At 32.0% G+C, this 15,474-nt stretch overlaps 1 protein-coding gene and 1 pseudogene across 1 annotated transcript; one reads left to right on the forward strand and one right to left on the reverse strand.

Annotated features, from left to right (window-relative positions):
* The first annotated feature begins 1,651 nt into the window (after positions 1-1,651).
* Positions 1,652-2,693, forward strand: LOC115990303 (annotated as a pseudogene).
* Positions 2,694-8,560: 5,867 nt separating this feature from the next.
* LOC115992483 (ethylene-responsive transcription factor WIN1-like) lies at positions 8,561-9,928 on the reverse strand. The gene is made up of 2 exons (XM_031116687.1): positions 9,770-9,928; positions 8,561-9,362 (listed from the first exon to the last, which is right to left on the reverse strand). Exons 1-2 carry the CDS (start codon positions 9,847-9,849, stop codon positions 8,879-8,881), a joined length of 564 nt encoding a protein of 187 aa, XP_030972547.1. The 5' UTR covers positions 9,850-9,928; the 3' UTR covers positions 8,561-8,878.
* Positions 9,929-15,474: the final 5,546 nt, after the last annotated feature.

A 15,474-nucleotide genomic window follows, 5' to 3' on the forward strand; every position in this document is an offset into this window, starting at 1 on the left:
ACTACTATAGTCGGGAGTGATCACATGCCTCACCCTAACCTCAAGAGAGAGTTAGAAACTTGGGCTAGTTGCAAGCAAAATCCCACCGTTCGCTCATTGGGAATCGAACATGGTGCTCCCACGTTCACACCAAGATTGCTAGGCCATCTCTCTCGGTGGTGTAATCTACCTCATTCTTATGGCTATTGGCCCTAACCCTTTTATGTAAAAATCCATGGGTGTTACCAATATTAACTTGTTGGACATATTCCATAAAGTAAAATAAAATAAAATAATAAAAATTGTTTGACATATGCATGTGTTGAAATTATTGTGTTTGCCTTTGTTTTTTTGTTTTTGAAATGAAAATATATTTGAGATTTTGGTTGTTTGCTATGTTGGGATCCAAATTCAAAATTTTGGTACATTCATACTCTTGTGTTATCACTTACCATTCCACCTAAACAATTTGTTTATTTTTTTTTTAATAATAATAATAATAATATTTAAAGTTAACTTGGCAACATGTTAGAAGAATATTGGACATATTAATATAAAAATATAATGGCAATAATTTTTTTGATAAATCAATAATTACATCTATAGGCTTGTAATTCTTGGGCCCATATTGCCAGGTAACAAATAGGCTTGTAAATAAAATAGTAGTATATAATGCTGAAGCGGAATGGGGCCCACCCAATTCATGGGCCCCAATAGAAGTCAGTTATATATATATATATATATATATATATATATGAGACCGAGACTTAGATTTGCTTTCAAATATCTTCTTCTTCACTCTCACTCACACTTGCACTCGCACTCTTTTACCGACATGTGAAACTCTCTTAAGTATGGACAGTTTCTTTGATTAATTGATTCTGAGTTTGGATAGCATAGTACGATAGTATTAAGTAACACACAGAGAGAGAGAGAGAGAGAGAGAGAGATTTATTATCATTGTATTTATTTAGGTTAATTGATTGCCAATTTAATGGCACACACACTCACTCAGGGTTTCAAATCATCAATAGTTTGATTGATTTAGGGTTTATTTAGGTTAGTTGATTGTCAATTCAGTGGCACATCCTCACTCATAGCAATTTATTTTGTAATTTAGGGTTTCAAATCTATTGCCTCAAATAAATAATCAATAAGGTTTATTTACGTTAGTTGATATTGTCAATTTAGTGGCACACGCTTACTCATAGCATATTAATATTTCAAACATAATTATTAAAATTTGATTTTTTTAAAATTTTACAAGCATAGATGATATGATGAAAATATGTAAACCAACGATTAAATTTCAAAATTCACATCCAAGAAACCTTTTCCTTTTCACATATTGGGCGTATTGGTAATTTTTGAAGGAAGTTAGGTTGGGTCAGGCCAAACCAATTTTATTTATTTTGGTTAGGTATATTCACAATTAGTAGAAACATATGGTATTGCTTCTAAAAAAAGAAAAGAAAAAGAAACATATGGCATTAATTAATTATTAAAGATTAAAGATAATGGTGAGTTTCAATTAACTTAATTAGTAAAGTCTCTAATAATTAAATAAGAGATTTGGGGTTTAATTCTCACCTATACCAGTGTCTTGATTTTTTTATAAAGAGCTGAATAAGAGATTTGACATTCAATTCTCACTTATACCAAAAACCAATTGTCCCCAGCTGTGATGGTGATGCATTCTCCTTCTCGGCCTGTGACTGTGAAGGACCAAGAAGATTGGAAAATCCCACCGTGCGTTTCTAATTGGAAGAATCCGAAAGGTTATACCATTCCGCTTGATAAGGTCTTGCAGTTGATGGTAGAGGTCTTCAAGATGTCCAAATTGATGATCATGTTGGAGAGCTTTCGGAGGCATTGTATGTTGCGGAGCAGAAGGCCCGAGAAGCTGTATTCATGAGGTCGATGGTTCAAAAGGAGTTGATGATGAAGGAGAAGGAAAGCAAAGAACGTGTACTGAGGGCATTGGCTCAAAAGGCACGTTCTGAGAGAACTGGTGTGGCACCCCCTACTGCTGCCATGGATAGTTCTGATATGAGAATTGATGGTGAGCATGAAAGGGAAGATGAGAAGGATAATCTGCCTAAGGAGACAATGGAGGAAAGGGAAGAACGTATGCTGCGTGAGAAAATGCTTGACGAGCGATGCCAAGAAAGAGAGAGGGAGAGAAGGTTGGAGGCCAAGGATGCTGCCATGGAGACAAAGAAGAGCAAGATCACAAGAGATAGAGATCAAGATATTAGTGAGAAGGTTGCTCTTTGCATGGCTTCTTCTGCTGGAGGAGCAGGAAGAGGAGGAATGGACCCCGGATTTGCAACTGATGACCATTACAATGTGTATGACAAGGCCTTGTTTACTGCTCAGCCAACACTTTCAACCCTATACAGTAGGCCAAACAAAAATTTTGATTCCAAGATACATGGAGCCACAGAACAGTTGGGGATGACTAGTCCAAGAGATGGACCACTTGAATTTTACGAGGATTATTTTGGACTGGATCAGTTCTTGACAGAGGTGAACGAGGGTAAGAAAGCCCTTGAGAAAGTTGGTCCTGAAGAGTCTACGAGAGCGAGTGCTGAATCTTCAAAGTGAGATGGCTATGAAAGAGGTTCAAGTAGAACTTGCATTGGATTTGAAAGGGAGTACTAAGTAGCTTTTTTTTTTTTTAGTTGGGCTTACAGTGGATGAAAAAATTTTGTAGCTGCAAAACAAATCCTAGATCCTTGAAGTGGTTTGTGAAGGATATGCATTTCTGTTCATAAGTTTGATGTCTTGTTTTCCTCTAGAAATTGCAGAAAAGCTATCAATTTTTCTTCTATTTGTTGCTGCCATGCTTGATGTGCGTATATAACTTTTTTTATTCTTCCTTTGAGATTATTTGTTATCCTTTTCTTAAATTTCAGTTTTCTTGTTATATGATTTAGGTTAAAGCTTTCATAGCGGATAAATTTCATGCATTGATTCTGATCATAGTCTTCTGCATTTCCCAGAGAATCAAATCCTAATCAAACTTGTTTTAATGGAATTTTTATGGTACTAGGATGTGTGTGTGATTTGTGTAAAGTTGCATGTGAGGAATTTGAATTTGTAACTGTTTTTAGGTGTTTAAAGTAATGTAATTTCCTGTAGGTTTTGCTTTAGTTATGACTAAAGATGCTGGGGATGCAATTACTTTGTTGCAATCCCTTGCTGGCTCTACATTTTATGGCAGTCAGCTTCTTTTGACTGCTTGTATGCGTTTTTCGGGTGTAAGTAGTGATGCTAGATTGCTAGAACTGAGAAAAAAAAAAAGCACAAATCCAAGGTGCTGTCCCTCTATTCTTCAGACTATGATAGATTTGTAGCTTATTCTAGTTCTAAGCACCACTGAATCTTTGTTCTTTTTTTAAAAAAAATTTATCTTTTTTTAGCACATCAATCTATAAGTAATTTTAATTTACCATATATATATTTTTGATAAACATTTACCATATATATATATGTGTGTGGGGGGGGGGGGGGGTGGTGTGGGGTAAGTACACAACTCACACATCGTGTGCTTAACCCTCCAGCCCTTGTTTATGGCTGAATGAGATGCATCTGATCCAAGGCCATTGAAAACATTTATATTATATCTCTCTCTCTCTCTCTCTCTCTCTCTCTCTCTCTCTCACACACACATATATATAAATTATATTTTTTCTTAGATGGTTCGCTTGTGTGATCCTAGCTGCCAGTGACCTTGCAACAATTGTGCTCATGGGGTTAATGTCCTGTCTAGGTTTGCTGATTTGATTAGAAGTAAGAGGAAACCTAAAAACATAACCTTTAAACTTTAAAGGCTGTCGGGTCACACTGTGGACACTGCAGTGCATGTTCCCTAACCTCTACTTGAACCATACTTACATGATGGCTGCTATATGAGTTAAAATTAAGTTGATGCTTCTCAATATAGACGTCTTTTGGGGCTTTCATTTGTGCTTTTATTATCAGCTTTGTGATTGCTCCTATTTTTCTTGATAGATCAATGGGTTCAAATGAATGAATATAGGTTGGTGTGCTTTTAGAGATGTTCTAGGATCTCTTACTCTTGCAAGTCATGATAATGTATTTGTTAATCTTAAATAATCCAGAGTTAGGCCACTTAGATAAGTTAGCTTAAGGAATGGATACCATTATTACAATTGTAGCCATACAGTAATTGAAGTTTATCCTAGTTGCAGTAAGTTTTGTTGGTGATTAGGATCATTTGATGCGTCATTTTATAAAGTTGTTCCCTGATTCATTTTTTATTGACAGCAGAATGTCCTTACGGTCTCTGGTTCTGTTGCTTATGTGACATTGTGTTAGTGAAAATTATCGGGGAGGATTGTGTGAGAGTAGCTAAACCATGCTCGAATGATAACTCTTATACCACTGTTTATAAAAACAATAGTGCTAAGCAATTGCACAATGAATTCTAGAATGTAAACTGAAATTTGAAATTGTACAAATATAGGGAGCCTACAATGAGTTATTCAATGAAATATATGAAATAATCTTTTAAAAAGCCTAAAAATCACTTCATTTTAACATTGTCAATGATATAGGCACTCTATTTTGAAAATTTACATGATGTACACTTCTATTTCCATGTGATAATACGAACAATTTTGAAACTGAATTTGTAACGTATAACTTGGCATAATCTGTGTCTGGAAACGTCAATGAGATGTATGTAGTTGTGCAGCTAGTGTAACTGAACACTTCACTCTGCTCATACTTCATACTAATTGAATTGAATGTCCATTAATAAATGCCATTTTTTTTTCTTTCAACTAAGTAAACACTAATTGATTTCTGACCCATTACGAGTAGGAGATGTAAACTTGTTGCAAAAGAAGTGCAGTGCTTCTGGCTCTTATTGTCATGAGAGGATCTCACACCAAAAAAAATAAAAAAATAAAAACACTTTTCCTAGGTGTACTGATGCACTTGCCAGACTAGGAGCAAATATGGAGGAGGTTTTTGTTGTTTTTGATTCCCATCCCCCTGATATTGTATCCCTGTTGCATTTTGACAAATTGGGCTTGACCCAGGATCGTTTTTGTAATTCTGTGGCAGCTGCCACTTAGCCTTAATACATTATCTTTTCTACCAAAATAAATAAATTAATACTAATGCACACTTGTTATTGCACACAACCGTATACAATTCACAATTTCAATGCAAAATGTGTGTTTATCTACAATTGTGTATAATAACAAGTGTGAACTAAACGCCACACTTTTATGAACTCGACAAATTATAAAAATAGTTATAATATATATTTTTCTTTTTTTATAATTTGATAATTACAATAGAGGCGGAGAGATTTAAATCCTCAATGTTATGGTTGAAAATACTAAAAAGTGTCAATTGGACTACATGATTCTAGGCTAGCTGTAATATTTTTTTGTCTCTAATATTGTTCTTATGTTAACATGAAAGGAATGGAATAAAAGATTTAGAGAGATGAGAGAATAAAAACAGGGGTCACATATGACAAAACCCATATTTTTACAAGTCCTTAATAATTATATTCTTACTTGAGTGGTGTAATATTGTTTAGAGTTATATCAGATGTAACTTGAACCCAACCCACTCAATATAGGCTATATACACACAATGATTGACCTATAGGGATTATTGAGTATGCTTGACTTAAGGATAATGATATATCTTGATTCAACCATTTAGGGTATAATAAGGTACATAATCTCTAAAACATAGAGCAGGATACAATTTGTTTTTTTTTTCGTTCTAAAAAAACAGCTAGGTGAATATAGTAAGATAATAAGGTTATTCAATTATATTCGCCCAAAGATAAAAATGCATAGCTTCAAATACTTTGTAAAGCTTCAAATGAAAGAGTTCATGCAATGGAGATGATGAATTGATGATCAACCAACTAAAAGTAGACACTAGGAAGTCCCCACTCTAAGTCAAGGAAACTTCTATGATTTTGTTAGACATACAAATGCCTTGGCCAAGAGCCTAACAAATCTTTTCTAAAAAAAAAAAAAAAAAAAAAAAAAAAAAAAAAAAAAAAACTAACGAAGCTCCTTCACGTGGCCTTTGATACTCCAAAATTCAGCAATTTCCTTTAAAGCCTTGAAACTTGAAAGATCCAATGATGCCTTTTTAGAGTAGCTAGCCCTTTGAATGGATGAGTGTTTGGATCTGAATTCTGAAAAGCTCACATGGAAAACACTTAATAGTGTGTGATTATAAATATCAAGCAATCACATCAATGTTGCAGCATGGTATAAGTCTGATGAATTTGTAATAATAAATGCTATTTTTAAGTACAAATTAAGTGGTCACAGTCATTGTCAGTGTCAGTGTGATATATAATTATAACCCTGACAAAATAATTGGATTTTCTATACACATTAGCCTAAGCCATTCACATCGTTCTTTGTTTGATAACTTCATGTCGATTTATGCAAGTCTATTTGAATCATTTTTATTTTAGAACTCTCTATTTGAATTATTGCTTCTGGCATTAATGAGATAATCAATTCTCTGGTCAAAAAAACAGATAATCAATCCTTATGTTCATGAAATACTGATAATTCCCTCAAAGAAAACTTCAATCATTTGAGAGTCTGTCTACTTTTCGCTCAGGAAAATTAAAAATAAAATAGTCTCTTTGAATCTTTTAAGTGACCCAAATATGTTAACATTCATATCACAACACAAATCGTATATAATCTCTCTCTCTCTCTCTCTCTCTCTCTCTCTGCCCCAATTACTGTACATAATAACAAAATGACCATTATTAGTTTTATTCATATGGCAAATATAATGGTGTGAATTTAAAATTTTGTCAAAAGTGTCCTACTCCTAGATGCTAAAGTTATTTTTAAGTAATTTCTCAAAAAACAAAAAATTAAGTGCTCACAATCTATCAATTTTTAAAGTGTTTCGCGTTTGTGGATAAAATTTGGCTACAAATTCCACTAAAAAAATTAACACGTTTATATAATTTAAAAATATAATCGTTGGATTGCATGTTTTTTATGTTCTTAACACGCATGTCAAATTTCGTGTCAATCGAATGTTATTTACTATTCGATTCATAAACTTATTTTTTATGCATAATATTAGACTACAAAACTTTGAATTTAAATATTTGATTGATGACATAGTTATTAATCTTGGAACTTCTAGAAATTTTGCAAGCATGAAAGATATATAACTAAAATGTAATCTAATGATGAATTTGTCAAAATTCACATTCAACAAAAAGATATTGATTGTAGTTGTAGCCATTAAATACAACTAAGTTTATAACTAAACTTTATACACACACACACACACATATATATAATGAGAAATCATTACATATTTTAAAAATATATAATTTAAAAAAAAAGTGTAAGCTAATACTATGTATAATTTAAACATTTTCTTAAAAAAATTGTATAATTTGAACTATATAATTGTAATTTTTTTAAATTGTAATTGTGCATATGCACAATACTACACACTAGTAATTATTAATGTTAGGGTTACATTCTTAAAAAAAATATAATGAGTGATTTCTTTTTATTATTTTATTTTTTGAGAATGAAGCTATGATTTAAATTAAAGAAAGGTCAAATTGGCTTGAGATATATCGTTTAGGTGAAGAGAAATGCCCTCCATCTTCACCCAAAAACTTGTGACATTTCTAGCAGATCTAGCAACATTATAAGAAATAGAATTGACTTAACATCATACATGTGAAAAAACTAATAAAACTAAATGATTCAGCAATAGACCAAGTGTCCAAAAGAAGCTAGAGAGTCCTTATGAATGATTTGATGTTTATAGTTGGTTCTTGTGATGGTTTATATATAGAGTAATGTTATATCCATAAATTATTTTACAACATTTTTATAACATGTTGATTTGACCAACCTCTTATTAATTTTCATTTAGATTCGTCACTATTATTACTTTTTCATTTACTAATAATCACTCACTACATTATCGGTTTGTAAATTCTTTTGTAAAATAATTTGTATCTTTAGTATTATTTTTATATATAAGAAACATTCTGTCTTTGTCGATGTAATCTTTCATCCACCATTTACTCTTAGTATTCTTTATCACGGCAAAGGGGTTAGGCATCCTCCTCTATATGTATATATGAATACAACTACAGTTTTTAACTTGGTTTGGATATTTTTCTTAGGTTACAATTGGCGTGTGTGTATATATATATATATATATATATATATATATATAAATATAATCTCTCTTCTCTAGGTGATTGGAACAATTCAAAATCAATTATCTAAAATTCCGCTTGATCTATGATATCAACATTCTTGAGGGATAGAGCTTAATTTCATGATTTATTAGTAATAATAAGTATTTCATATATTCAATGTATATAATATCTTTCTCAAAATTGTGAGATTCACATGCTTTGAGAATAATGTTGCATATGTCAGAGTAAGAGATATTACACACAAACCAAACAGTTTTACCAAAAGCTCGTGCACGTGCAAGAAGAATATATAGAGATGGAATGAGGGATTTAAAAAAAAAAATCAAAAAACAAAAAACAAAAAAAGAAAACTGAATAAAAACACAATTTATTTACCACGAACTCCCACGAGTAAAATTTGTTGCTACATAAAATACCACTAGTAAATTTCTATAGTAACTAAACACTTTCTAGTTCCTAGATAGACAGACAACTTAAATATCTATGGAGGTGTAAATAAACATATCGAGGGTAAGGCTTATAACCTCCTCCTTATGATCTCAAATAACAAACCTCTATTTTAAACAAACAAACAAACACAAAGTAATGACAAGAGCTGAGCACATGGAAGCCCCCATGCTTTGCTCAGCTAGCCCCATGTGAAGTTGAAAGTACTTGGTATCTTTAATTTCTATTCAGGAGCTCCTCAATCATCTGCAATGCAACCCTCTCCTCCTCATTTATCCCATCTCCACCTTCAGGCTGCCGAGCCTCTATTTCGGCTGTGTTTGATACTGCAGGCAAGTTTTTCTCAGGCACAACTTGTCCACTTTTCTCTCCTAGTTCAACCATCATCACCCAATTGGAATCAGAAGAAGTACCTGCACGTTTTTGCCAAACCCCAATATGGGAATTCTCTGTGTCAAGCCTGAGGCAAGTGAGAGACGGTGATGGGAATTTGCAACATTTGCGAAGCTTTGCACTAAGGACTTTAGAGAGTGCATTATTGGATGAAGATGTATTAGAGTTGTTGTCGTTGCCTATTTGATTTGTGACCACTGGGAAGTTTGTTTTGGCATTACAGCCACTCATCAAAATGGCTGCCTCATCATAGGCTCGCGCTGCTTCTTCTGCAGTTTCAAACGTCCCAAGCCACACCCTTCTTTTCCTACAATACATGAAAAACATAAGAGTCAATATGGACTGTTTATAAATATGTCGCACATAGATTGTGCTCATGTTATAATAATAAAGTTTTAGGATATACATAATAACCAAATATATGCAACTATAAAATTGAATATATACTTGAGAGTTCTACTTATCCAGTTTCTATAATTAGAAGAAATTTACACAAAGACATACAAATGATCCCGTATTTTATGACAGTCGCAGAAAATTTAGCCTCTAATGTACTTATCCATGGTATATCTGGAATTCGGATTGTTGGAAGCAAAGTGTACTACAAACTCGTAATAGTTGGAAGAGGGAAGAAAAGAAAAGAAAGTGAAATTTTGAAGCATGTGTTATATGCATGTTGTGAGAAGATATATGGCAAGAGTTTGTTGAGAATACAGTAATGGATGACGAATCTCAGCTACCCATGAGCCCCAGTGGCGTTGCCTGACACCTCTGAACTTCTTTGATTTTACCATATTTGCAAAGCCTGGCAGAGAGAGAGAGAGAGAGAGAGAGAAGGAGGGGGGGGAGGAAGGGGGGGTGTAAAGTGCCTTGAAATGAAGGAGCTGGTGCTTGAGATTTATGAGAATTGATCATGGTATGTACGTATAGACATTTACAAAAGCGCATGTGCATGTGCATAACAGCCTAACAATTACACCACTTGAGTTTAACCAAATGACAATTAATTTGTAAGACTTCACAGAATGACTTTTTAACTAATTTAGTCCTTTTGTGGTCCAGTAACATTAATATAGCCACATTGTGTGCCCAACATATGGGCTAGAAGGAGTCAACCTCATAAAGAACTTTCTTAACTAGCATATATCGCTATTTACACAAATTTAGTGAGGTTGCTTTTGCACTCTCACCCTCAGTGCTACACTATAGGAAAGAAAGTAATAATCAAAGTCATTCATGAGTATTTCTGCATATCCAAGATATGAATCACATACAGATAATCCGTAGAGTCTTTACTCCTGATGAGTCTTTTCTCCTGATGGACCCTTCACAGCGTGATTCATAACATTGTATTATTGTTACTTTGCTTATTTTGAAAATCACTTACTGAAATGAATATTCTAAGCTCAATATTTATACTGTAAATGTAGGCAATCCTCAAGTACATGAAAGGTGGCAGGCTGGCAGCTTTAGTTCTCATCATTGAAAGATGATTCGAATACATACATTGAAGTGGCAGTTAATAATTCTTCTCATCAAACGTGCTAGAAATCAAGCAACTTTTGGTATGTCTTCTGAAACTATTTTGAATAAGAAAACTAAAAATTTGTAGCGTAGTTGGATTTCTGGTTTGTCGCAATAAAACATAATGCAAGAACTTAGCTTTATAATTTACAGTCGTACTTGGAGTAGTGGTAGTCAGTCTGTGCTATAGTTGTAGTGTCATCAATGATCTAAACTTAAAGAAGAGAGTTTAATTTGTCTCTCTTTCTTTGTAATTGTTTTGTAATAACAATTCTGTTCTTTGTTGGGGATGAATTTCTCATACTCAATTGCGTTTTGTTTAGTAATTAAATTATCTCCTAAGACTAATTTGGAAACCACTTTGAACAAATAAGAAGATAAGCAAAGTTATGAATAACACCCTTTTTTTGGCATATAACACCTTATTTTAAACATTCACTATAAGGTTAAGGTTCCTTTATATCCGACATGGCCATTATGCCATTAAAGATGACCTTTACAAGGCAATCCTTCTAGGAGATTTGTGGTCTGCAAGAATAGCCTAAATTAACATATTTATTTAAGCAAATTTTGGCTGTTTTTTTGGGGATATTATGTGCATCAGAAGCAATAATGTCTATGTCAACCAAACCATAATGCACCGAGCTCAGTTTTAGCGGTGGCATAGTAGAATATTTATGGTAATGTTCAGTTAGGATCATATTTTCACATCACAAGTAGCAACATATTGTGGAAAAAAAATTGGGTTATACAGTGTATTATGGTTGTACCAATGATCATCTCATAATAAAAAGGTCGTACCAATGAATTTGGGTTATACACGCATTTGCCTTGACTTTATGACTTGGTAGTTGGGGAACCATGGCGACTTCGAAGCCTCGACCATAAAACGCCCATCGCTTATAATAAGTAGGTATATTATGAGCATTATCTTGTAAATCCACGGAAATTTTATTTATATCAATTTCATAAATTTATTAGCTTAACTGTTTAATATTACTCCTTTTTTTTATATAGGAAGACTAGAATTTTATTAAATAGAACAAAAAGACATTACATCGTTTGAGAGTGCGAGTTTTAAGGAAGAAGAACTCTCCCATTTAGATGTAGTATTTGCTTTGTATCAGTTCTGTGGGAAATTATTGTATACTCTTGGAGTATCATAAATGCGTATTCTCTCCTCTTATATAAATTGTAGGTCCCACTAATTAAATTCATGATGGAACCAGTTCTGTTTGCTTTGAGCTTATGGTCTGCATGTAATCGTGCTATAAGCTGTCATTCTTGACTCCACTTCTAATGCTAATTTCCAAGTTCATGAATCATGATTAATAAGAAGCTCATGATATTCCCATTAAAAAAATCACTCTTCCTTTTTAGTAATAGTTTTGTACTTTAAATTTTATTTTGAAAATATTTCTAACTCATTTAATATAATCAAGAGAAAAGATCTTTTCTGTACAATGTATAGCCAGTTACAAAATGTTATATTATCACAGCATTCCAACCAATGTGTCAAATTTTTTTCGTTGTGTTTTCTTTAATTCTTCTGCAATCCTTTTACAATAAACACAATATAGGATGGAGTGAATAAAAATTAATACTTTTAAGTTGCTTTAAATCTATTTTAAAAAAATAAGTCATACATAGACTATTTGAAAAAAAAAAATTGGTATATTATCATACTTTTAATGCTTCTATGTTAATTTATTTTTCAATTTACTTTTAAGTAATAAAATGATTTGTTTGATATCTTATATTTAGATTTATCTTTTAACTTCATAGAAAAATGACTATATGTTAATTATTTTATTTATTTTTTTTTTAGTCACCTATGAAATATCTTAAGTACAACAACAATTACACTAAATCTAATGTTAGGCACACAAAAATTAATTTAACTCTTGCATTATATTTTATATGTTAATCAAAATTTTTGTTTAATTAGTTAACTGTTTATTAATTATACTAATTAAATATTTTTGGAATAAACTTTGTCTTTACTACCCTTTTATTTTCATCTTGCCCCCTAAACTAAAACCTTGACTCCACCGTTGTCAATAAAATATGTCTAAAAAAAAATAATAAATATATAAATAATTTAGTTTAATTTTCTAAGAGATAAATAAACTGACTATACATGAAAATAAATAGCCAAATGAGGAAATATAAAGTGGAATATATATATATATATATATATATATATATTGTATCTAGTTGAATGAAAGAATCAAGTGCAATCATTGATCATGATAAGAATCATAATAGGACATTAATGAGTTAATCAAAGATACATTGATAACAATATTAATTTAGTGTTTTATAGAAAACCTTCTGATTTGGTTCATTCTCAAATTTCAATAGACATAACATGAGGATTCAAATCAGGTGCTATTGCAACGTGCAATTGTCAATCTCATGCAATGATTGGGGCTGTTGCAATCTCATGCAATGAGTGGGGCTATTGCAACGTGCAATTGTCAATCTCAAGTGAGATGTAAAAGTTGATTAGGTTTTTTTTTTTTTTTTTTTTTTTTTTTTTTTTTTTTTTTAATTTTTTTTAATTTATTTTTTATTTTTTAAACCTTCTAACTTTCTAACTTTTTTATCTGATTAATTTTTATATCTCACATGGGAGTGATAATTACATGGGCTATTGAACCAGAACTAAATCCATAACATGATGATTTTAAACTGATCCTTTTGTCAACAAATTCTTTGCTAAACTAGTAGTGTCTTAAGGATTATGCTAAGTTATGTTTATTCAGTTTCAATTGATCCCTTGTTAAGGTTATTACTCATAACTTATGAGTCATAAGATAAGTAGTAGGTAAAGATGGTAGGATTTGAACCTGTGACATTTTTTACCCAAAGTAAACACACTACCAAGCCATACTACATCTCATTCCCAACCAATACCACTTAAAGGGAAATTGATTTACCCTACAACTTTTATATATAGATTATATAAGTAAGATGTTAGCATTATTCAGTAATGTAAATTATAAAGTTAGGCAGAATATTACATAGATTGCGTTGGTTGAGTCTGAGAATGCTTCTGGTATTGTATGTTTACGCTGCATAAGTGAAGGAAATAACTGATGTAACTTCGAGAATCATCAATGGAGAAGGACCACATGGCCCCAAGCATGAGCCAACGTGCACATTACTTCACTGCTTCCAGTAAAAGACTAGTACCTTATTATTTGGTAGAGATAGCATCGCATGTATATAACCAAAGTTGGCTGATGACAAAAGCTGTACCAACCAATAACAATTGCTTGTGCTGGTTAGTTACAAAGGTATGGAATGTATCATTAAAGTTTTCAAGATGGTTTCACTTCCACATGATCTAATTTTCATTCAGATAATTAATTTAAGTAAAAAAAAAACACTTCTTTCGAATAGTGGATTTAGCAGGTTGAAATGAATTTCTAATCAATTGAGAGGTCATTTGATTCCATTGATAATGAGGATTTGAAATATTTTACATTAATCAATTAAATAGAAATTTAAGAATTCAGAGAAAGATGGATTTTTAAAATCCTTCATATATTCAAACACAAATACAGATAAAATAAATCTTATCTTCTGTTCTCTAAAATGAAAAGATTGATTGGTGAAAACTATATATCAGGCCAGTGAAAATGGGAAAAGTTTTCGTCTAACATATTAGAGTAATGAACATGACGCAAGAATGATACTTGGTCAATTTTGAACATGTTTTATGTTCATATCACGTTCAATGCTCAAATACATTGGATAGAAGCTAAACCTGATGAAAATCTTGTTGGAGGTATTTTATTTGCCACAACCTTTGATGTAGACCCAATAATATTGTGGAAGAACTAAGAACTCCACTATCTTGGGAGTACTGGTAGTTGGGTAGAATAGATTTGACCTAAAAAATTTCCATGCCCAAATTTGAACTCAAAGAAATAATTTGCAAAACTCCTACTCAATTATCTTAAGCCTATAACTTTACTTTCATTTAATTAAGTCCTTTAAGTTTAAGTTTATTTAATTAGGTATTTCTGTCAACTTCCGTTAAATGTTGCCAATAAATGAGTCCAAATTTTTCTTTTTATTTTATCAAATTTTTTAAATTAAAAAAAAAATCCAATTAATTATTAAAAAAAAAATTAACTGAGCAATATCAAAGTGTTTTTATCGGAGAGCTCTAAAAAACGCAATTCTAAACAAATGTAAATCTTGGGCATAGAGGAGTACTAGTGGAGCCTTGTTGTTTTTTATGCAAATTGCAATAAGAGTCTACAGAACATCATGTATATATAAAGCATAGAATGTAAAGAAAATCTTGCATTCTTCTATGAGTTTACTGGAGGAGTTTCGAACCAGCAAACAACATATTAGACAAATGGTACCGAGAGGTAAAGAGCAATGGAAACCATCCACTGATAACATGTATAAGTCGAATGTGGATGTAGCCATCTTTCATCAGATTGGATTATCGGGTGTAGGGGCAATCATTCGCAATTCTATGGGCTTACCAATGGTGATGTTATAGGCGAAAGGACCCCAAAGTTTCAAATCGGGAAAATTTGGACACCTAACAACAACATTTAACAGAAATTGGCAAATTTTCTTGATTAACTTGAAACTTAAAAGGATTCAAGCAAATGAAAGTAAAGTTAGATACCTTAAATGAATTTTGGTCAAACTTAAATTGTACAATTTCCATTTTTATTAACATTTTAATTAGTTTGTAATCTTAGGAACTTCAATTAGCAGTGTCAAAAATAATAATTTTGTTATAATGAATGTTACCAGCGAATTACCACTTGCCTCCCACAACCATGTAGGTCAAATTTTGTTTAAAATTTAAATAAAATACAAATGAAACCCAACGGACTTGTAGCTTAGCTAGCACCTTT

This window comes from Quercus lobata, chromosome 5 (assembly GCF_001633185.2).
Source record: "Quercus lobata isolate SW786 chromosome 5, ValleyOak3.0 Primary Assembly, whole genome shotgun sequence".
NCBI classification, from domain to species: Eukaryota; Viridiplantae; Streptophyta; class Magnoliopsida; order Fagales; family Fagaceae; genus Quercus; species Quercus lobata.

Bases quoted from the DNA above. Each gene is read 5' to 3' on its own strand.
- LOC115992483 (XM_031116687.1), bottom strand. From the start codon at position 9,849: ATGGTAAAATCAAAGAAGTTCAGAGGTGTCAGGCAACGCCACTGGGGC. The intron at 9,363-9,769 runs GTATTCTCAACA...CATGTATTGTAG, and splicing joins GAGATTCGTCATCCATTACT to GAAAAGAAGGGTGTGGCTTG.